Source organism: Octopus sinensis, linkage group LG5 (assembly GCF_006345805.1).
Source record: "Octopus sinensis linkage group LG5, ASM634580v1, whole genome shotgun sequence".
Taxonomy (NCBI): domain Eukaryota; kingdom Metazoa; phylum Mollusca; class Cephalopoda; order Octopoda; family Octopodidae; genus Octopus; species Octopus sinensis.
In genome coordinates, this window is record NC_043001.1 from 93,223,188 (window position 1) to 93,248,187 (window position 25,000).

The following is a 25,000-nucleotide window of genomic DNA, read 5'->3' on the forward strand; positions in this document are numbered from 1 at the left end:
CATGTGTTTGGAAACAAAATTTCTTATCACACAGCCTTGCCTATACACACACACACACACACATATACACACGCGCGTGCACACACACACACATATGTATGACAGAAGAATTGCATCAGTGACTCAGTTACCAATGAGCCCCCCCAATCTTTAGGCGGTAGTGTTTGTTTGAGCGGTATAACCTCAACAAACACTGGTTCCATAAAACTTCCACTTAAATGTTTGAATATGGTGCTTCGTCTTCACTGGATATTTGTATTTCTTATATGAGTGTTTGCTCGGATAATTCGTTCGTATTTTGTTGTACATAGAACAATTTTTATCTAATGAAAAATTGTCTAAATAATAATAAAAATATTATAAATTCATGAAAATAATTCATTGACTTGAAGACCTATCATTAAAATTGTATTTATATTTTAATGTATTATAAAATTATTTTTATATATTTATTATTTTAGATTTCTTTTTACTACAAAGACTTCATATATGCATCAATCTACGTACGTACGTACCTATCTATCTATCTATCTATCTATCTATCTATCTATCTATCTATCTATCTATCTATCTATCTATCTATCTATCTATCTATCTATCTATCTATCTATCTATCCATCTATCTATCTATCATTATCAGATGAAGAAATGTATAAGGTTACTAAATTATTGATTTAGCTGTCTTCTTACTAATTTTCGCCATTTGACTCTGGTTTTCTCCTCTAGTAGTAGTTTCTTAACTCAAACGTCTGTCTTTAGGAACACTCTCCCTTCTCGTTTCCCTTATCGATTCAAGTGCAATTCTTGACATCCACTGTGGACAATTTTCGTAATTTTTAAAACGGTTTCTTATATTTCTTTGTGCCCCTATTGGCCTTGTATTTTTGCTGGTCATTTGCCATTTTGTTTGAGTGACTTCCATTCAAGTAAGTGAAGGTATATGCTTTCAAGACATTAGGAATAACCAGCGCACTTCAAGCATCTACAGAAGGCACTGCAAATTATAAAATACGGCAGTAGGTATCTAGGTCCATTACGTACGTGTGTACAGCAGGGTTGATTCATTAAAAATCAAACAAACTGAAGACATATTATGATAAAAAAAACCCAAAATATATCATCATAAAAAGGCAATGTGTTGCATTACAACGGAAAGCAAAAGACAATTAACATTTCGGAAAAAAAGTCCTTTTGCAAGTAAGAGGAGCATAAATTTTGTTTGTTTGTTATAAAATTATAAACAATGACTTCAGTGTATGTAGAAAAGAAAACTTCATTTATTTGAGATTAAGGCTTTTACTATGCTGCTACTCCCAGTTCCTAGTTCCCATGGAAGAACATACAGGCAGATAAATTTGATGTCTTGTAAAACGTTCATCGATATTCTTGTCAGTTTGGTGGTTTTAACGAAGCCAATAGTTGTCCACATTTGTTGAGGTGGGGGCTGTGATGGAATACTATTTAGTAACTCTGTGTAAACATCTATAACATATTTGTAGTTTTGTATGAGAGTACAATCTACCATATGATCTTAAATATATCACTATAAGGTTATGTGTGTGTATATATATATATAGGGTTATATATGTACATATATACACACATACGTACAAGCATACACGTATGTATACAGGCACACACAGTCATACGTTCATGGATATAGACGTACATACCGAGACATTCACATATTTTTACAATGAATTCATAAGAACGCATACAACTTCAATTAATAGCTATTATACTAGATAGGAATAGAATGTCCTAGACAAAAGAATGAACGAAAAAGGAAATGAAGGAAAGAAAGAGAGTGTAAAATCAGAGTGAGATGAAGGAAAGTGTCGTCTCCTTCGATAAAATGCACCAATATTACAGTATCTATTATGGTTATTCTATTTCAGATGCTCTCTTTTGACGTTCAGATAAGTTCTTGTTTCACTTCTCGACGACAAGAAAAGCGCACCAGACGGTGTATATATATGCACAAATGCATACACGTATATATTAATGTTTGTATTTTATGCATAGTCATATACTAGAACAAACTTCGATTGATTGATCACGCAATACATTCATGTTGAGGATCGAATTTATTTTAACAGCAAAAAGTTTGATAGTGACTTCGAATTTTCGTGCATCGTTGATTTCGTGGGGGTAGTTTGGCAATACTTTTGAAGTCACTTTCAACATTTACTTTGTGTGGGTGTGCGCATCTGTGTATAATGTTTTCATGTGTATATAGCTTGGTGCTTGTGTGTGTCTGTAGGTACCTACATCACGTCTGCATATATATATATATATATATATATATATATATATATATATATATATATATTTGTATGTATGTATATATGTATATGAGTGTGTGTGTGTTGTATCATATACAAAAACAGATAGACATACACACATATATATATACATACAATGTACACTTGAGGTAGATCAGTCATTTTTCGATTCTCATACACAAAACCCACTAACCATTCATTTATATGACGTCATATTTGCGCATATTTAATTAGGCATTTACTGTAATATTCCTTTACCACGTCCTTCCTGTCTTCGCCTCATCTCGTGAACTTCCAGCCCTGCCTTCCTCTCCTCATCCTCTCCCGCCTTCTCAGCCTTATGATCACCATCACAATTATCATGCATACACATCCATACTCATCGATTCGTAAAGGACACCGCATTTACTTACAAATATAGTTTGGCAAGCTTGTTAGAGCATCGGGAAAAAAATGCCCCGCAGCACTCGTTCCAGCTATTTAGGTCCTGGTTTCAAATACCGAAGTAGATTAAAAAAAAATACTAGTCATGTCATAGAAAGCAATATATTTGACTTCTCGTAAAACTACATTTCCTATTTTAGAATTTTTCTTCATTCGCTTATATAACCATTCACCATCGGTTTCCTTCGTAGAATTCAAGCAATATTTCAAAAATATATCCAAACACCCAATATTTCTAAGGAAACGAAGTCTCTGATTAACCTCCGAACGATCAGATTTGTGTAACCGGGAGTACTAGAATTGAGAGCTACTCATTTATGATATATCAAGGAATACTCCGCGCTAATGTATTGAGTTATGCAATTTATCATTTCTCCGTGAATCAACAGATTTATATGTATGCATGTATCAATGCATCCATCTGTCCGTCCGTCCGTCCGTCAGTCCGTCCGTCTGTCAGTCCGTCGGTCATTATGTCTGTCTGTCTATCTATCTATCTATCTATCTATCTATCTATCTATCTATCTATCTATCTATCTATCTATCTATCTATCTATTATCTATCTGTCTGTCTGTCTGTCTGTCTGTCTGTCTGTCTGTCTGTCTATCTATCTATCTATCTAGCTAGCTAGCTATCGTCCAACGTTGACTCCATTTTTCCCCGACCCTTTTGATCGGAATTTTACTTTTTCCGCACCCTTTTTATTTTTCATTTTCGAAAAGAAAAGTTCTGCATTTGCACTTGCCCCTCTGTGTTCATCTCTGTGTGGCCAATAAAGAAAGTTATCTAACCTTGTCTTTTACTTATTTCAGTCATTAGACTGCGGTCACGTTGGGGCACTATCTTAAATCGACTGTAATACTTATTTTCATAAAGCTGGTACTTATTCTGTGGGGCACTTCGCCAAACCACCAAGTTACGAGGACATAAACAAGACCGACTGCAAGTAATAGTGGGGAACAAAGACAACAAAAATACAATGATGCGCTCACAAACACGTACACATACAAACATACAGACACACACACATACACAGGCACGCGAACGCAGAGACACAGACACACGCGCATACCACACACACACACTCTCATACACACACATTCTTTCTCTCTCTCTCTCTCTCTCTCTCTCTCTCTCACACACACACACACACATATATACGACGGGCTTCTTTCAGTTTCCGTCTACCAAATCCACTCACAAGGCTTTGGTCAACCGAGGTCATAATAGAAGACATTTGTCCAGCTTGTCACGTAGTGGGACTGAATTAAACACCAACTGTTGGGGAAGCTAGTTTACACACACAAATGCATTCATCACCCAACCTAACGCCCACCATCTCGTTATTTCCTCTTCATCACCTACGTCCTCTTTCAATCTTGCACTCACATTACAAACACATTACACCTTCAGATACATTATCTTCATCATCATCAGTCATTACACCAGTTCACTTAGAGACTGACATTATGTAATGAAATCATCATTATTGCTATCATTGTGACAAATTTCCATTCATTTGGTAACATATAAAACCATCACACTTTATCATCACAATGTAATTATCCTCATTATTATTAATATTATTATAATCACACCTACATATCCACTGAAAGATATCATGTAATCTTCCTTATGCCGTCATCGTATTTATAATCATTGTTATGACACCTTCACACGTACACGGTGACATTGTGCGCTATCCTCCACCTGCCTTCCTCCTTCCACTCCCTTTTTCGTCGTCCCCCCTCCTCATCCTCCCCCTCCTCCTCATCATCATCACCATCGCCGCCGTTGTTGTCTTCATCGTCATGTTGAAGGCAGTGACCGTTGAAGTCGTCATAGCTCTCGACATCATCATCAAAACGTCGTCGTCGTCATCGTCATTATCATCATCATCATCATCATCATCATCATCTTCACTTTCTCATCATCGCAGCAACATTATTATCAACATCGTCGTTGTCGCCAATATCACCATTATAACGGTCAGCATAGTATACACCATGAACACCCACACATATTAACCCTATTAAGTAACCTTCATCATTGTAGTTTTCAGAGTTAACATGCTATTCTTTTACTTGTTTCAGTCATTTGACTGCGACCATGCTGGAACACCGTCTTTAGTCGAGCACATCGACTCCAAGACTTATTCTTTGTAAGCGTAGTACTTATTCTCTCGGGATCTTTTGCGGAACCGCTAGGTCACCAGGACGTAAACACACCAACATTGGTTGTCAAGCGATGATGGGGGTACAAACACAGACACACAAACATATATACATACATACATACATACATACACATACATACATACATACATACATACATACATACACACACACACACACACACACACACTCACACACACACACACACACACACACATATAGGACGGGCTTCTTTCTGTTTCCGACTACCAAATCCACTCACAAGGCTATAGCAGAAGACACTTGCCTAAGGTGACACGCAGTGGGACTGAACCAAGAACCATGTGGTTGGTGTGGAAAAAAGTATACCCTTATTCTAAGATTTGTTGCCTCTTTAACCCGCTGTCCATCGAGAACTCGTTCTATTATTTGGCCGAAAACTTGTTGAATTTTGGCTAACATAACCCATCGGTTTATGTGTTATGTTTATTTTCAAAGACCTAAACGTAAATGCTTGAAACTGTTATGAAGTCGTCTCTCCAAAGTCACTCGATCTGTTAGAAATAGCAGCCGAAATTTCTGTCAAATTATGTTCTAGCGTTTTAAAATTAGAGACGCTAGGTAATATCGGACTGGATTCCCTGAGTATTAGAAATGAAGGAAGAGAGTCACGGCTACATAAAAATCTACTGACGCATTTATATCTCTCTTTACAATCTATCGCTCTTGCACTCTATCCGTCTCTCTGTCAATCAATCAATCAATCAATCAATCAATCAAACAATTAATTTTTCTATCTATCTATCTATCTATCTATCTATCTATCTATCTATCTATCTATCTATCTATCTATCTATCTATCTATCTATCTATCTATACGTGTACAAACATCATTTACACACACACACACACACACACACACACCACACACACACACATATATATACTTACACACACACATACATATTCACGTACATGCATGGTTACACATACATATTCGGATGCGATTGTTCGTTAGACATACATACCACGAAAACTAGATAAAAGAACTAAACACTAGTTAATCTAAGTTCATCTTTAGGCTGTGGAAAACAAAGAGTTCAAAAATAAAGGCGAGCGTGTTATTAGGTTTTGACTGTTCGTTAGATCTATTCACACACACACACACACACACACACACATACACACACACATACACGCACAGATCGAAACTCACACGTGAAACACGCAGGGACATACAAACACGCGTATACAAATACATTTATACTTTCATTGTTATATATATAAATACGTATATATTCAGATTGTATATGAGTATATCAAATCATATCTATTTTTTCTTTAGTAGTTCGTAATATGCAGGGATAGACGCATTTCGTAAGGGGGTTTCAGCCAGTGTCAAATCAGTACAGTTGATACGGGTCAGTTATTGAAGGAAATTGGCGCCGTTGGAGAACCAGGGAGGGATACAATGTTCGGATTCATCTTATTCTACACAGACATTGCTTACATATACACACACCTACTTATACACTCACAGAAACATGGAGACACTAAGGAGTTAATATACGCACACAAGCATGTTTGTGTTATACGCGTATGTGCACACGTACATAATTATGAACGCGATTCGAAAATAAAGATTCACACACACGTAACTTTATATTTATCAATGGAGTGTGTATACACGTGCGTGAGTGTGAACTTACACAAATAAATAGGTAGATCGATAAACACACACACACATATACAGACACACTTATATATGTATATATATATGAATATGTATGAATACATATATATACATACATATATATATATATAAATATATATATATACTCTCGATCTATCTATCTATCTATCTATCTATCTATCTATCTATCTATCTATCTATCTATCTATCTATCTATCTATCTATCTATCTATCTATCTATCTACCTATCTATCTGTTTCTGTTTCTGTGCTTTACATATAGATGCACTAAGTAAACTAGTATGTTATACGAAGAGCTGTGAAAGTAATTACAAATGGGAGAACGGCGACGCCATTGCATGAATGATGATTGCTTCACGAATGACTTCGGAAGTGAATGCTTGACTTCGATACTGGATTGAAGCCATCGAATGTAACGCGAAAGTTTATTATTGGTATATAATAATGATAATAATAATAATAATAATAATAATAATAATAATAATGATAATAATAATAATAATAATAATAATAATAATAATAATAATAATAATAATAATAATAAAGCACATCTGTGACAATATAATTAAGATGAATGAGTTGTAGAAAAAATGTAGAAAATAAATGGAACAGGAGAAATATATGACGTTCAAAAAGTCAATGAATGGTAGCAAAAATACTTTTTACTTGTTTCAATCATTTGACTGTGGCCATGCTGGAGCACCACCTTTAATCAGATAAAAGGAATATAAATAAATAAACGATTAAATATTAAAAAAAATTGTGAGATCGATGTTGTGATTGTTATTGAATAGCAGGCTAATCTTGATATAGCAGATCTATGTGCAAGGATATTGTACCCGCGACCATCCCATCTTCTTGTAAATCAAGGACAGCATTATTTTCTTATTTCTTTACTGCCCACAAGGGGCTACACACAGAGGGGACAAACAAGGATGGGCAAACTGGTACTTATTTAATCGACCCCGAAAGAATGAAAGGCAAACTCGACCTCGGCGGAATTTGAACTCAGAACGTAGCGGCAGACGAAATACCGCCAAGCATTTCGCCCGGCGTGCTAACGTTTCTGCCAGCTCACCGCCTTTGATCACTTTGAAAACATTATTTTCTATCATTTTAATGCAAGACATTAAGGTGAACTTGGGAGAAATTTGGCTGCTATTTCTAACAATGTTTTGCGGCTACGCAGAGGCTTCCTCCTTAGCTATGTAAACCGTGAAGTGTTGAAATAGTAGATAACATGTCTGCTAGTTATATAAAGCTTACAAAAGTTTTTAATAACCTTGTATGAGATTTCATACAAGTTATACTGAAGTGAAGATCTACCAAGGGACACATGTAGAAAGAAAGTGTAAAAGAAAAAAGTTAAAGTACATTAAGTCCACAGCGGGATGTATCCCTCTTTATGCATGTTGTTTTTAGTTGGACTACTGATTTGTCAACGCTACTGTTCCTTCTTTACGCTCAATCGGTGCTCTGCCAATCTTTATGCTCGTATATACCAAATGAGTGGAATAGGGCTGCCCAGGGAGAAAACGCACCTAGAGGACTTGGAATCCAACCATGTTATGGTGGAGAGCCCAGTTGCATAACCACTCGACCTTGTACCTTCGATGTGCAGAAATAACCAGCGTTAGCTCAAGTCGGATAACTGCCATGATTCGAATTGACAGCACCCTCGTTCGACTGCAACCAACGAATGCAACAACGGCGTAACGAGGAAAGTCCTCATTTCGTCAATCAATCTACTGGAACTAAGAACCGGAATGCTTCTGAAACCACACCCTACTATTTAGAAACATTGGGTAATGTAGTCCTTGATATACGAAACGATGCGAGGGTCATGGTTGGCGCATGTTTGATTATAGGAATACTCGATCGAATTTGATCTGTAGCTATGCAAAACAACACAAGCTGATTAATATTAGTCTCGCAACACCGTGTCATTGAGAATATTCAAATCATGCCAGGCATAACAGTGTTCGGTATATATCTCAATACGTCACGCTACAATACTCACCAAATTAAGCACAAGCACACGTATACGTATGTGTAGGAATAGGAAACAATGGGATACTTGTGAAGAATGAATATTTCATCTATCTTCGTTGTTTCTATTAAGCTTTCACAACACTGATAGCAACAACAGACATGTATATATATATATATATATATATATATATATATATATATATATATATATATATATATATATATATGTATGTATATATATATATATGCATAATATATGCGGGTATATATTTATACACACATACACACACACATATGTATATGTTATATATATGTATAAATAACATATGCATATATAAATGCATATATATATATATATATACATATATGTATATTTATTTGTATACACATATATGCGTGCGCGCACGTGTATGTATGTATACAGAGTCAATAACTACAATAATGATCTAAGAGTTGCAAGGGTAATTGGGAATAATTATGAAAACACAAATCAAAGAAATTTCTTTATCTCTTACTGATCGTGTCGGCTCTTTTCTCCGTGTAGATGTGCTGGGCGAGTTCATAGATGCTTGAGGTCAGTCGACTGACACCTAAGAAGAGAAAAGAAGAAATATTAGTCGGACTGACAGCTTTATTTGATCATAGATACACAAATAAACTAAATGTCGAGTAGATGAATAAATAACTGAATAGTGATTATACTGTTTTGTAGCCGAAAATCAAATGTTTAAGGGAAAACTTCATCTTAATTGAGTATTAAATAACTAAAATGTGTGATTATTTATGTATATATATATTATATAAAATCCGTTCTGTCTGTGTGTGTGTGTGTGTATCTTCTAGGATCTCGGGCATCCTCCATCCGATTGTGTTCAAATTTGATATGTAGATACCGATGGTATCAGGGCGTATATAAGTCTTTAAAAAAATCACAAAAATCGATTCCAAGTGAGAATGCGATCGATAAAGCCGTGGGAACATGCTTTTGTACGCGCAAGTACATCAGCTATTGCGATTGATACTACGCGTGCGCGAGAAAAATGCACTTGCTGTTTGAGCAAAGAAAGCTGGCTGACTTGAAATAATGCCACAAAATGGGCCGATCGGAGAAGTTGTTTTGAGAAAATTTGGCTTAAATGTTTGACAACTCAGCACCGTCCATTGGACGGCGGGCGTTTTGCCCGTATATATATATATATATATATATATATATATATATAATTATATATATATATATATATATATAATATATATATATATATTATATATATATATATATATATCACAGCAGAATTCATCCTATTTCTCCGGACTGCCACGTTAGTTTGGCAATATATATATTTATGTATGTGTGTGTGTGTGTGTGTGTGCGTGCGTGCTTGTGTGTATGTGTATGTGTGTGTGTATGCATACATATGTATATGTGTGCATATTTAATTTAATGTCATGTAGGGCAGGCAGCCAATAGTTAACTTAGTGCTAACATATTCATTATGGGTACATTAAGAAGAGAATTACAGAGGGTCTATAGAATGAGAGAAAACTATTCTAATCAATAACTTATGATATTATTTAATTACTTTTGTCAGTATCAAAGGGAACTATAGGCAGCTTTTGGTATTATTCTGACCTCAGCAGTGAATCATGGCCGCGTAAATATACATTGACTACCGTAGGAAAATAGAATTACTTTAAAGAATAAATAATTCGAAGACTCCATCTACACCAATCCACACATGTGCGTACACACGCACTCTGCTGTGCACACATAAGTGAGAATTTGATGAAGGAAAGCTACTCAGTAGTGGACGTAGATTATAATTATTTAAAATTGGTCAGCCAAAGCTGAGTGACTGAAACTGCCAGTTTCAACAAAAGCTACTACGTATATTTTCACGGACGGAATATACGCTTATGATTGGTTACTAGAGTACGAAATATGATCTCGGAGAATATCCTTACGGAAGACATGCAATGAAAGCTAGAAATAAATATAAAATTGTCAATATTGACAAGCGTATAATATTTTCATGATCAAAGATGAAACTATCTATCTTGGAATGACCTAATTTATTTATAAACACTTTGAAGAAACGTGGATTTTGCATCACTGAACTATTTCATATGATCCACTTTTACACTAAATTAGGCGTCTGAATGTATCTCAAATTGTCGGAATGTCATCAAAGCTCCGTTAATAAGCATAAAGAAAGGAAATCCTGATTTACCAAATGAAGCTTCCCTCTATCAAAGATCCATCTCCTCTTTAACCGTTATAACATCAATTGCCTGCTTTTGCTCAATTCCCACCTATGAGAATAGTTCATCATCGTATATGACATATTGCGTGAGACCCAGTTAGAAATTTAAACTTTCAGTTACGAAAGCCACACACTTATATAGACAGCAATTTACACATCTATAAACAATTCAAATACAACTATAACTCCATTTATTACAGTACACATACAGATAGACACATATTAATTCATACACACATATCATTACACTCATGTTGCATAGAAAATAAGCTAAACATAGAACTACATTCATATTCATGCGAATAGAAATTCGAACACACACAGAGACGTATACACACATACAAACATAACGCATACGCACATACATACATAAACACAGATAACTGTTGAGAGAATTAAATTCTTTGCCTTATAAGCAATTCATATAACTTGCCAAGACGAGAGTTGAACTTTAGCCAGAAGAAGAAATGTCGATCGTAACTGTTAAGATATAATGTAATTGATATTAAGCCGGTTATTTTGTCTCCAACTTCAGAGATGTCAGCTGTAGTTTTGTGGATTGTCACTGAGTGACAGACACTCATAACTTATTCATAACTCATCGACGCCATTACTTAATACTATGGCCAATACAGCTGCAGTTTTATTATGCAGACATCCGTTATAGTAATGATAATGATGTGTAAAAAGGAAAAGAATGACGATGAATAAAATTATGATAAACAGATTTTACTCGATATCCTCGTAATTTTAATTTCCCGAGTTCAAATTCCACCCGAATTAAGTTTGCCTTTCGGTCACCCGTCTGTTGGAATAAATAATAACCAAGAACCGAATCGATTTTAAATGAATATACTTCCTTTCTGGCGCTAAAATCCGCAACATTATCTGCTAACATCTATAGCAACGACAAAAAAAAAGTAATAATTACTTCTAATTTAGGTACGAGGCTACCAATTTTAAGGGAAGTGAGCTAGCCGATATTATCGAACCCCTATACTTGTCTGGTACATTATTTTATGGACCCCGTTTGGGGTGAAAGGCAGAGATGACCCTGATGAAAATTGTTCTCAGTTCGTTGAGGAAGAACAAATGCTGCAAGACATTTTTCAGACGATTTAACGATTCTGCTAGCTCGCAATAATAATAATAATATAATAATAATAATAATAATAATAATAATAATATTAATAATAATAATAATAATAATAAAAGTAATAATTATATTCACTGGGTAATTTGCAAAAACCTGGATTTGTCCCATGAAAAAACTGGTGGGAACACAAACCACCTCCAGTGCTTGAAAATGACCACATCTCACTCCTCTGAAACTTCACCATTCAAACTGACAGAAAGATAGATGCGAATAGGCCAGACATCATATTGAAAGACTTCAGACAAAGAACATGCCTCCTCATTGATATGACTGTCCCAATCGATGTAAACGTATCTGTCAAGACCTACCAAAAACTGAGCAAATATAAAGATCTTGAAATAGAAATCAGCAAAATGTGGAACCTGAAGACTAAAACAATATCTGTTGTCATAGGTGCCCTGGGAATGATAGCAAAAGGGGCTGATTGCTACCTAACTCAAATACCAGGAAACCCCAAAATGGCAGAAATTCAAAAGATAGTGCTCATGGGAACTGCTCATATCCTACGCAAAATACTTTCTATGTAATCTCAAGTTTTAAACAAACATAATTTTCGTATGTTTTTTTCTTTTTAGACATTCACTAGTACAACACTAAATACAAAACCAAATATATGGCACACTAGGCATAACAACAACATGAACTTCCAACCTGTTGTCTCTTGAGGTCTCTGGGTGAGACTTGGAGTCAACTTGTACAAATATAAAGCAAAAGTCAAACACAATAATAATAATGATGATAATGATAATTTCTTTTATAATAATAATAAGCAGTTCCGGTCGATGAAAAAAGGTGGTAATAGTACCAATAATTGTCGGAGCCCTGGGAACAGTGAGTAAAAATCTCGAGAAGTACATGGAACAAATAGGGGCTGCAATAAAGGTGGAACACTTGCAGAAAACAGCACTGCTTGGAACCGCTCGAAAAATAAGAGGTGTTCTCTTAGTTCACTGCTAGTGAACAGCTGGCACCGTAGTACATCTCCAGCCTTAGAAGCTGTGCAAAGGCAATGATAATAATAATAATAATAATAATAGTAATAGTAATAATAATAATAATAATAATAATGATAATAATAATAATAATAATAATATTAATAATAATAATAATAATAATAATAATAATAATAATAATAATAATAATAATAATAATAATAATAATAATAATGATAATAAGAAAGTAACTGTCATTCCAATAGTTGTTAATGCATTGGGGACATTAACAACGAGATTTGAAAAATTTGATGGAGAAACTGGGATATTTATATAAGCATCATCATCAACAATGACAGCAAAGACGTTACACTCATGAAAGAGAAGCAGGCGCTTTCATTGCTCAAAGACTTAAAAAGTGTTGCATGGCTGCTATGTCAGTAAATGACAATAGCAGTATTTTTACAGCAACACGACCAAAACTATCACAATAGCAACATTACATTAAATAACATATAAAAATACCCCAAATATCACAACATAATATTACACCATGTTAAGAAAATAATATTCAATCTGAATAGGAGTTATCATGGGAAATATAAACAAAGAAACTGCTTGTGGAGACACCTATAACCAGATTGATGGACGGAATACCTATCTCTCCATAGTTACAAGGGAAGTAAGCCTTTTTAACCTTCCTCCTCCTGTCTAACTTAGCCTTATTTTAAGTAGACAGTATTAATGCTCGTGACATGGGATTACCATAGAAGTAGGGGTATCTGATCTACAATATCAGATTACTAGATATAGATATGGTGGCCATCAAAGAGACCAGAATTTTCCAGTCAAGAGTTGGGACACCCATTTTCGGTAGATACATAATGTACACACATCTAAATCGACCAGAATTGTGAAGTGGAGTGTTTGTATTATTCGAAAGGGCCTGAGGCTCACGATACCAGTTATTTTTCTGTACTCAGAAAGTTGGTGGTCCTGGGTGTGAGCCGTGGCGAAAATATTGCCTTCAGACTAGTAGTTGTATACATCCCTACAGACTTAGAAAATCAGATTTTTTCGGACAGTTTCCCTTGGATAGTTTTGCACTTTCGTGTTAGTGGAGACTATCTTGGATGCACATTTTGACTACATGAGACAAGGTTGCAAAATCCTCAAAAACCTCTTCAGACTTTACTACTGCTGACCGATGCCGAAAGGATTACCTGAATGTGCCAGTGTAGACATAAAGAAACTGTATCGGGCCATCTATATTATTTGTAGATAGGGTATTCAGTTGTCAGTAGATGAGAATAACATAAGTTGTCTTCAGTTAAGCATCATTGTCTAAACTGATCTCAAATTTGTGATTTGTACAGTCGACCTAAATGAGCTTCGCATCCAGGAACTTAGTAAAAGGAAGTGAATGCGTCTCTTCCGGTGCAGCAAGCTTCCAGAAACCGTATTTGGCGAATTAGCTAGGCGGGCGTTGATGGTGGGCGACAATCACCAGACACGAAATTTGGTTCGCATTGTAAAGGCCTTTCCTCTCACTATGTCTCTCTCTCTCTCTCTCTCTCTCTCTCTCTCTCTCTCTCTCTCTATATATATATATATATATATATATATATATATATATATATATATATTATATATATATATATATATATATATATATATATTGTAGTATTACCTTTCTTTGCATAACAGACGGACAGAACAGCCAGACCGCAGTTAATCCAAACATGAAAACACGAAGAGAAAACACAACAACCCGAGGTCATGGAACAAGTATAATGTTATTGGACGCTCAGGAAAGGAAAGAAAGAAGGAGGATTTAACGTCTCGAGCGGAGCTCTTCGTCAGAAACATAGAAAAAGGAAAGATCCAAGGAAGGGAAGACGGAGGAAAAAATTGCCAACGATACACACGCGAGACATACAACTCAATGATGATTGAAAAATTGGACGTCTACAATTATGCTTAACATGTTTGTGTACTCTGAAACTGTGAAAAGTCCTCCATTACGGAAAATGTCTTTGGAACACCATTCTTCTTCACAACAATGCGTGTGATAAAGCAAAAAAAAAAACAACAAAGAAACACTGAGCCTAAAATGGCGCTTTGCGTCATAGTTTATGCGTCGTAACGTTTCATCAGCTTTAGATACCGAATCCGTCATAGGCCACTATGAACCGCCGCTCTTATATTTAAACAACAAATATTACATTTCCTACATTTCCTAGTTGCCTCAGATGTTTTATTTATCACTTTCCCTCATAGTGTGATTATGTTCCATTTCCTTTATATTGTAGTTCTTCTCTTACTACCTGGACCTTTGTTTCTCTACTTTTCTGACAACTCCGCATCACTCCTCTATTCTTTCTTTTTATTTTATACATCAATATTATCTCGTTTGGTAATTTTTTCACATCCCCGTTGATTTGCTGAAGACACTTCTCTTTCTTCGTTTCCCACTTCTCCATGTTGAATCGTTGCTTCTCTCGCTTTTGTTGTTGTTTTCTTCATCTGTTTTTTTAATATTTACTTCTTGGTATTTTTCTTTTTCTCTTCCACGTCCGCCTTCTTTCTAATTCCAGCCTCACCACTATCCCTAGCGTCATTAGAACCACCATCAATATTACGTTTACTCTACCAATTCACCTCCTATCCACCTTATACTTCACATCATCAATGGCACCGTCACCGCCGTCTTTGCCATCACCACCACTACCACCATCATCATCATCATCATCATCATCATCATCATCATCATCATCATCATCATCATCATCATCATCATCATCATCATCAGTTTCCTCTCTTCTTCACCATCTTACAGTGACAAATGAATTGATGTATTAAAATGTTAGGCATTAACCCGGATCAAAGGGTATTATCTATGAAAGCAATATGGAGATATGTAGAGGCGGAGTTAAAATGACTAAGCGATGTGGAGAAAACGGCAGAGAGGAAAGGAAAGCGAGAGCAAGAACATGATAGATACATAGAGTAACAGAGAGAGAGAGAAAGACCACGAGAGGGTGTACATGAGAGAGAATCTGTATGAGAAAGGAAGAATAACATGGCTAGAAGATAGCTGCACGAGTGTTGCTCAGATTAAATCAAACACCATCCACAGTTTAATCTGATATGTTACTGTCAGATTCCATTAAATGGTTATCCCTATTCAAACACCCGTATCTATCCATTCATATCTATGCATATGCATGTTGGTTTATTTGCCAATCTATTTGCTGTCTGCCTGTCTAGTTACGTACGTATGTACGCACGTGTGTATGTACCAAATGTTTGCATGTATGTCGGAGTGTAAGTATGCATGTATGCACGTAATATTTGCATGTAAGTAAGGCAGGAAGTCGGTAGAATTGTTACAGCACGCCGGGCAAAATGCTTCGTGGTTTTCGTTTGTTTTTACGTTCTGAGTTCAAATTCTGCCAGGGTCGACTTTGCTTGTCATCATAACGGTGTCGATAAAAAATTTAAAAAATGAAAAGCGAAAAATAATTAAGCACTTGGATCGATGTAATCGACTGGCCTCCTTCTATGAAATGTCTGGCTTAGTGCCAAAATTCGAAATCAATATTTGCATGTATATATCTAATATTTTCATGTTATGTAAGCATGTACGTATGTATTTTTAAATGTATAAACTTAATATTTGCATGTAGATGTGTATGTTCGATTATATGTATGTACATAGTGTCAGGATACTCATCTCAGTACAGCATGTGAATGATTAGATCGTCACCGACTATATCAGTAACCCCACCAAGTTTGCTTGTTGAGAAGAGTAATTTTTGAAAACATGAGGGATTAATATCAACATCTGTCAAACTGGTGAATTCAGAAAACTCAACGTCTATTCAATAGTGTGTATTTATGCATGTACATATACATATATATGTATATACAAATATGTGTATTTTTACAAGTGTTTGCAGATGCATATGGAATACGATTCTTTTAATAGATAGCTGCAGTGCTTGTTGCCCCTTTTGATTTGCGTTGCTAACAAAATGACTCTGAACATTCAGGAAATTTTCTTCGGAGTGTTCAAGCATTTATCGATATAAAATCTAATGTGCTGATTTTTTTGTGTCTGGACTTTTTGAGGCGCATATTAAAAGTCGAACTTGTCAGCACCACAAACAGAGAGTAGACCTTGCTTTACGTTGGTCGGGGTATATGGCCTCTGCAAAAATGAAATACCGACATTTCGATAGTTTCCATACCCGTTAGAGTGCAATGAAAGTATAGAAAAGGTACGAACAGTGGTGATCTTTCGATTGCCCGCGGACCTGCATTCCTCGTTTAGATGCCATTAGTGTCATGTAGGTGGAGTTTGGGTCTTGGCATATTGGGGTATCTTCACCATTGTGAAAACTCACAACAAAAAGAGAGAATAGCAAGTAAATTATACACACTAGTGAGTGAACAGCTGCCATGTTGGTATCAAATTTATTATATATCTTACTACATATGTCGGTTACTCAGAAGACGGCGAGTTGGCTGGATCGTTAGCATGCCGATAAAAATGTTTATCAACATTTCGTCTAACTTTACGTTCGGTTTTCGAATTCAACCGAGGTCAACTTTGCATTTTATTCTTTCAAGGTTGACAAAATGTGTACCAGTTGATCACTGGTGTTGTGCAATCGACTGGATCCCTCCTTCAAGATTTCAGATCCTGAACCTACAGTAAGAAGGATATTTAGATATCCTTGGGTAGAATCTTATTATGAGTGTCTAATGTATTTTCTCTTTTGAGGAGAAGGAAAAGAGCAATATATTTTCCTTCTTAAAAATCAATGATACTATTCAAATACAGACAAAGACTATCTATATTAGAACTGATACGTCGGAGCTGATATTCAAATAATCTACCCACACGAATATTTTTGTTGCCTACTTTCGATTTTGAATTCTGCAATAATTTTGAACAGAAACAGTGCGTTGAAAGCAACATTGTTATATCAGGGAAGAATCATAATATATAAATCTACCATTATAAAAACTCACCACCTGTTGTTTATCTTAGAATATATTTCACATCTTTTTTTGTTTCGAACTTCCTGAAAATAATGAAACACTATCCTCCGCAGAATGTCTGTTAACTGCAGTGTTAAGAATATGGTTATTTTGCTTTCTGATTTATTACTGGTAGAATATGTAGAAGACAGTGTGACTAAAAGTTTCATATTTATTTCTGTATTAACTCTATAACTGGGAATCGTGTCTAATGTTTACACATTGGCGTTAAATTAATGCTGACTTATGAAATAACCATCTTTATGGATTTAATCAAGACACTTATGTTGCTTAAAGATTCATTTGCAACTAAAATTAAGAATAATGAAGAATCGATAAGATGTCAGACAGGCTATTGAAGACTAGCTGCTTCTTATCACGACAGGAGTGATGCATTATATCTATGATCAAAATGCTATAACAAAAATGACTATGTCCACCTAATAACAATTAAGTACAGTCTCTAGGAACCGCTTAGCATTATAAACGCTATTGACTAGAAGCATGGAAAAAGTGGGAACCAAAGTCGAAGCAACGATGGGTTTGATCTCATTACCGCTACACACTGAACTTAAACAAGATGAGAACCAAATGCATTTGTGTGTTACATTATGTATATGTTTAATACTCTGCACATCACCATACTTATTTTATACATGCTAACGCTATGAAGAATAATATAGTGGTTTGTACTCAGAACGAATAGTGACGTAACAACAAACTAAGCCGTTTAATTTCGCACTCCTGTTACTCAGGATTAAGAACAACTGAAACCAAAACATCGTTTCTACAATCACCGTAAATGCATACACACACACACGCACACACACACACACGCACACACACACACACGCACGCACACACACACACACACACACACACACACACACACACACACACACACACACACATCAGAGGCGACTCCATGTCATCAGCTTCACTCCGGTTCACAAACTTCGCGTAAGACGCATGCCTGCTGGAAGAATTTCACGTTTTCCCGCAACATTTCTATCCCCAAATGGCCAATTTTTTTTTTATATCTAACACTATGTCTTTCTCCATTTCTAGGTTAAGGGTAAAAATAAAGCAATCCTGCAAAGCACAACTGATCTTTACACATAGACGCACAGAATAACAGCGGGATGTATAAAAAACAACAGCGATCTGACTGTCACTTGCACTTTTGACAAGAGATGCCACTTAGTTTTTTACACCTACCAGGCTCGTTCTTATTAACCCGAGTTGCTGGATATTTTTTCGTTCCTTTAAGGATATTGTAGAACGGAAACTTTTCATAGATTGGAATTTTAATCCCAATCTCTATAGAAATTTATTGTTTCAAGAAAAAAGTGAATTTGAATTACTTAAGATTTTTACGATTATAGATAACAATCCGGGTTGTAACTTCTGAGTTGGAATCAGGCGCGTGTGAATGATGTCGAGAGAACCTCTGCTACAAATGATATTTTTTGACACAGTGCACCTCTAAGACACCGCCAGACACTGAAAGAAAATAAATTACCTGCGACCAGGCTCAATAAAAGGAGCCCGAGTTACTGGCTGCAATTACATACTTGATATTAGTGTTGGCAGAAATTAATTCAGCTTCCAAATACACGTTCACTTTACTAAATTTACACTCGGGCTAAGCTCGAACAGCCCGAGTGCCGGAGTCGCCATTGATATGTATACACACACACACACACATATAATATATATATATATATATATATATATATATATATATATATAATATAAACACACATGCACACATATATGTATATGCACATACACATATATATGTACATATATACATATATATATATATATATATAGTTGGATATGCATATACACATCCACACAGTCATATATATATACATGCAATAAACACGTCAATATATATATATATGTGTGTGTGTGTGCATGTGTGTGTGTGTGTGCGTGTGTGTGTATGTATAGATATGCACACACATATACATACAAACAAAGAACTTCAAGGCTGTATTTATAAACCTCAATTATTATAACTGTTTATATATGTTACTCCGCCATAGGTGTATGTATGAGTGTGTGTGTGTGTGTGTATGTGTGTGTGTGTTTGCGTGTATATATGAACATAGATATACGTAAACGCACATTAACACACACATATAGACATATATACTTATAATTAGAGAGTGTGAGATAGAGAACTGAAATGTATATAGAACAGAGAGAAATGTCCATAGGTAGAGTGTAATACACCTGTAGGTAGAGACATGAATAATGAGAAGTTTGTGCCAATTCATGAAGTACTGTTGGAACCAGTCCCACTAGGTAATTGGAATAAACAGAAAAATATCAGCTCCTAATTAGATGACACAGCATAGCCATACAATAACCATCCATCTATATTCACATGAAATAAGTACTCATCTATCTGTCTGTCTGTCTATCTATCTATCTATCTATCTATCTATCTATCTATCTATCTATCTATCTATCTATCTATCTATCTATCTATCTATCTATCTATCTATATATATATCTATCTATCTATCTATCTATCTATCTATCTATCTATCTATCTATCTATCTATCAACCTACTTATCTATCTATCTGTCTGTCTGTCTGTCTGTCTGTCTGTCTATCTATCTACCCACCTACCTACCTACCTACCTACCTACCTATCTATCTATCTCTGCTCAATGCAGACTTGAAAATGTTGGCCAAGGTGTTAGCCAAGAGGTTGGCGCTTGTCCTCGAGAAACTGGTCGACAAGGCGCAAACGTGCTCCGTGCCGGGCCGGAGCATCCATGACAACCTACCTATCTACTTCCCATCCTTCCTATCTATCTATCTACTAGCCTACTTACCTACCCTTTCCAGGCTCCTCCCTCCCTTCCTATCCAAACACCTACCTACTTACCTTCCTACCTATCTACATACCTACCTACCTACCTCCCTACCTACCTCCCTACCTACATACTACCTACCTACCCACCTAACTCCCTACCTACCTCCATATCTATCTATCAATCTATCTATCTATCTATCTATCAATCAATGTGTGAGGCCTTTCAACAGCATTTTGCCCGACTGTTCGGGACGAGTGGCGGGCGAGAACGCAGGGTGGACTTCAGTGCCTACCTACACAGCCTGTCACGACTCTCAACAAGAGAGGCAGGGCGCTGCGTAAGTGCAATCACGACGGGATGCGATAGCAGAATGCTCGAGGGACAAATCGGGTTTCGATGGTCTACCTACGAGTTTACAGCTGTATGCCAGACTTGTTTGGAGACGTCTTGGCGGCAGTGTACTGCAACTGCCAGCAAAACGGGAGCATCCCCGGTTTTGTTAGCCAAGGAGCCGTAACGCTACTGAAGAAAGATCCAAAACAAGGTGACGTACTAGATAACTTTAGGCCCATCACTCTGCTCAATGCAGACTTGAAAATGTTGGCCAAGGTGTTAGCCAAGAGGTTGGCGCTTGTCCTCGAGAAACTGGTCGACAAGGCGCAAACGTGCTCCGTGCCGGGCCGGAGCATCCATGACAACCTCCATCTAATGCGCTACATCATAGACAGGGTAGTTAAGGAACCTGGCATGGGTGGGGTCCTGATCAATTTGGATTAATCGAAAGCTTTCGATAGGGTACACCATCGATAATTGGAGGCTGTGCTCATAGCGGCTGCTTTCGGTCCCGTCTTTCGCGGCAGGATACCTGCTTTATACAGAGGCATCTGTATGTACGTAAATATAGAACTGTACACGTATGAAGATATGTATATAAATACATATATGTATGTGTGTTTGTACACACGTGTACAAATATAAACATATGCATGTGCATATATATATATATATATATATATACACATACCTATATATATATATATATACATATTTATACATGTATGCAAATGTATATGTATTATATGTACATTTATCTATATGTTTGTGTGTGTTGTATAAGTGTGTGCGTGTGTGTGTCTGTATGTGTTTGCATGCATATATATATATTATATATATTATATATATATATATATATATATATACATATGTACATTTATACATGTATACAAATATATATGCATTTTATGTATATATATCTATATGCGTGTGCGTATTTTTCTTTGGGTATGTGTTCGTGTCTCACCACTACTTGGCAATCGGTTTTGGTGTGTTTATGTCCCGTAACGTAGCAGTTCGGTATAAAAAGGTCGATGGAATAAATACTATGCTTATAAAAAGAAGTAGAGGGTCAATTCGTTCCACTAAAATTTTTCAAGACAGTGTCCCAACATGATCGCAGTAAAATGATTTAAGCAAGTAAAAGATGAAAGATACATACATACATACATATCCATACACACACACACACATACACACACACACACACACACACACACACACACACACATATATATATATATATATATATATATATATATACAGTAGTTGTATACTGTCAACTTAATGTGATAGTCCCATGAAGGGAATCACACCACTACTATTTAGCCCTAGGAAGCATCAACGCTTCCTGTCGGCCTTGACACATTGCCTTTGTCCTTACGTTTACAAGGGGGAGACAAGCACCCCACCCAGCTAAGCCTGCACCCAGAGACTAGTTTCTGAGTCTTTGCTCGTCATCAGTCTGTAGTATCATGGCCTGCTAGTTGGAGATGCCTGTCTAGCCCTTGTAAACATATAAGAATTCTAGTGAAATAAATCCACTGATTACAAAACTAGAAATATTACATTTCTAAATATCTCAGAGAGATATAAGCACTACTGCTTATGTCTCTTTGAGATATTTAGAAATGTAATATTTATATATATATATATATATATATATATAATATATATATGTAGAAGACCGTAGGCTCAAAACGTAAAAGACTTTTTCTATTCCTGAGCGTTATACTAATACATCTGTTTGTTTTGTACAGCACCTATCGTCATCGTTTGTTTTTTCGTAAACTCTACCTATATATATATATATATATATATATATATATATATAGATTCAGAAGAATATGATACCTAAGTTGAAGGCACCAGAATTTAGTATGGTATTATTCATATAATTTAAAATAAGGTGATTATATCATTGTTGCTTATTCTGATATATATGTATGTGTATATTTCAAAATGTAACCACGTGCGTATCGTTGGCGATTTTCTTCTTCCGCCTTCCCTTCTTTTGGACTTTCCTCTATTTCTGAAGAAGAGCTTTGCTCGAAACGTAAGATTTTCTTTCATTCCTTTCCTGAGCGTCTGATAATACAGTACTTGTACTACGTCCTTATATTGTTGTGTTTTCTTATTTGTTATTTCTTCTTTGTATATATATAATATATAATATATATATATATTATATATATATATATATATACACGGATAATGCTATGTACGTACAATTATTTCGATAGATATATAGACAGGCAGACAAACAGATACATCGATAGATAAGCTGGCAGGCATTTTAAAAATCAATGCACGAATCTAAAGGTTATGTGTTCAGATCTTAACGAAGCCAATTAATATTGTACTGTACGAAAATATTTTGTATGAAAATATAATCCATATAAAACGTAGAAATTTCTCTGTGTATATATATATATATCAAATATTTGCATGTATACGTCTATATGTTTATGAGTTCGTGTCTGTATGTGTGGGGTGGCTTGTGTCTTTGTATAAATATCTGTGTGTATATGGTGTGCAATGTCAGAGAATTTGGAAGGCTGCATCAATAAAAGTGAGAGTGAATATGATGTATCGATTATTCTCTTCTGTGCAACATACAAAGATTATTTATACGTACTATATACATATGCATGTCTGTCTCAGTCTCTGCACTTTTGTGTGTATGAATAAATAAGAATATACCAATATATGTAAGCATGTATATATATATATATATATATATATATATATATATATATATATATATATATAGACATACATACACGCGTGCATATATACATATGTATATATGAATGTTTTTATACATATAAGTACAGGCACACACATACACACATATGTATATGAAAGAGTAAGACTGTGTGTGTGGATATATATATATGTGCTGTATGTATGTGTGTGGGTATATATTTGGAGTGTGAGTGTTGTATTGCTTAATTATTAGTTCCGATTATGCAGCTGTTCAATTTAAAGACATGACTTCCAGCATCATTTCAACTGTTTGGGCGAAACAGCTGTTATTTGAAAGTCAAATTACTGAACTTTGAAAGACCCAGGCATTGTTAAAATTTGTCATTATCTTCATAAACCCGCCTCTCTCCCCACTGTCTCTCTCTATTTTTCTCTCATGTTATGTCACTTCTCTCTCTCTATGAATATATATATGTACGTGTATGTCTGTGTGGATAATCATAGATCGATATGTATGCATATATATATATATATAATATATAATATATATATATATATATATATATATATATATATATATATACCTTACGATGGTGTTTCTTCCTTCCCCCTTTCTTTCGTTTAGAAAATCAGACACATGCAAAGCAGCATAATTTCTTCCACAGTCTTTTATTCAAGTTTTGGACAATATATACTGCGATATCCGCTGTCGTTCCAAGTTCGTTGACATCCGTCTAATGAGTAGCTTAAACGGTGATTATCTCACCGCATCACTTACTTGATATGACTAAATCTTTATCTGGCAGCATCACTCGAAATACTGATTAACCAATTAAACCAATGTTGTGATTCTTACATCAGTTTATAGCCGATGATTGAATACTTCAGTGATCTCATTTTCATAAAGTTCAAACCTCACTCATGCCACTTAATACATCAGTATAATCTTAGATACTCTCTACTCACAGCCCGTTCCCGCTATTTTCTGAGGTTGACTATTTTAATTGCTCAAACGATTAAAGGAGGCAAACAGCAGATTATAATTAGAATACACACGCATACACACATTCATATACGCATATGTATGTAGTATTATTTATTACCTATTACATATGTTTCATTACCTAATAGGAG

The 25,000-nt window shown here is 35.5% G+C and overlaps 1 protein-coding gene across 3 annotated transcripts in view; it reads right to left on the bottom strand.

Annotated features, from left to right (window-relative positions):
- The window catches only part of LOC115211947, a 1,127,226-nt gene that overhangs the window by 673,067 nt on the left and 429,159 nt on the right, over positions 1-25,000 (bottom strand). For all 3 annotated transcript variants that reach the window (XM_036502953.1, XM_036502951.1, XM_036502952.1), the window contains one exon: positions 9,104-9,178. In XM_036502953.1, the coding sequence (XP_036358846.1) occupies positions 9,104-9,151 (48 nt within the window). In that variant the 5' untranslated portion in view covers positions 9,152-9,178. The remainder of the gene's footprint in view (positions 1-9,103; positions 9,179-25,000) is intronic.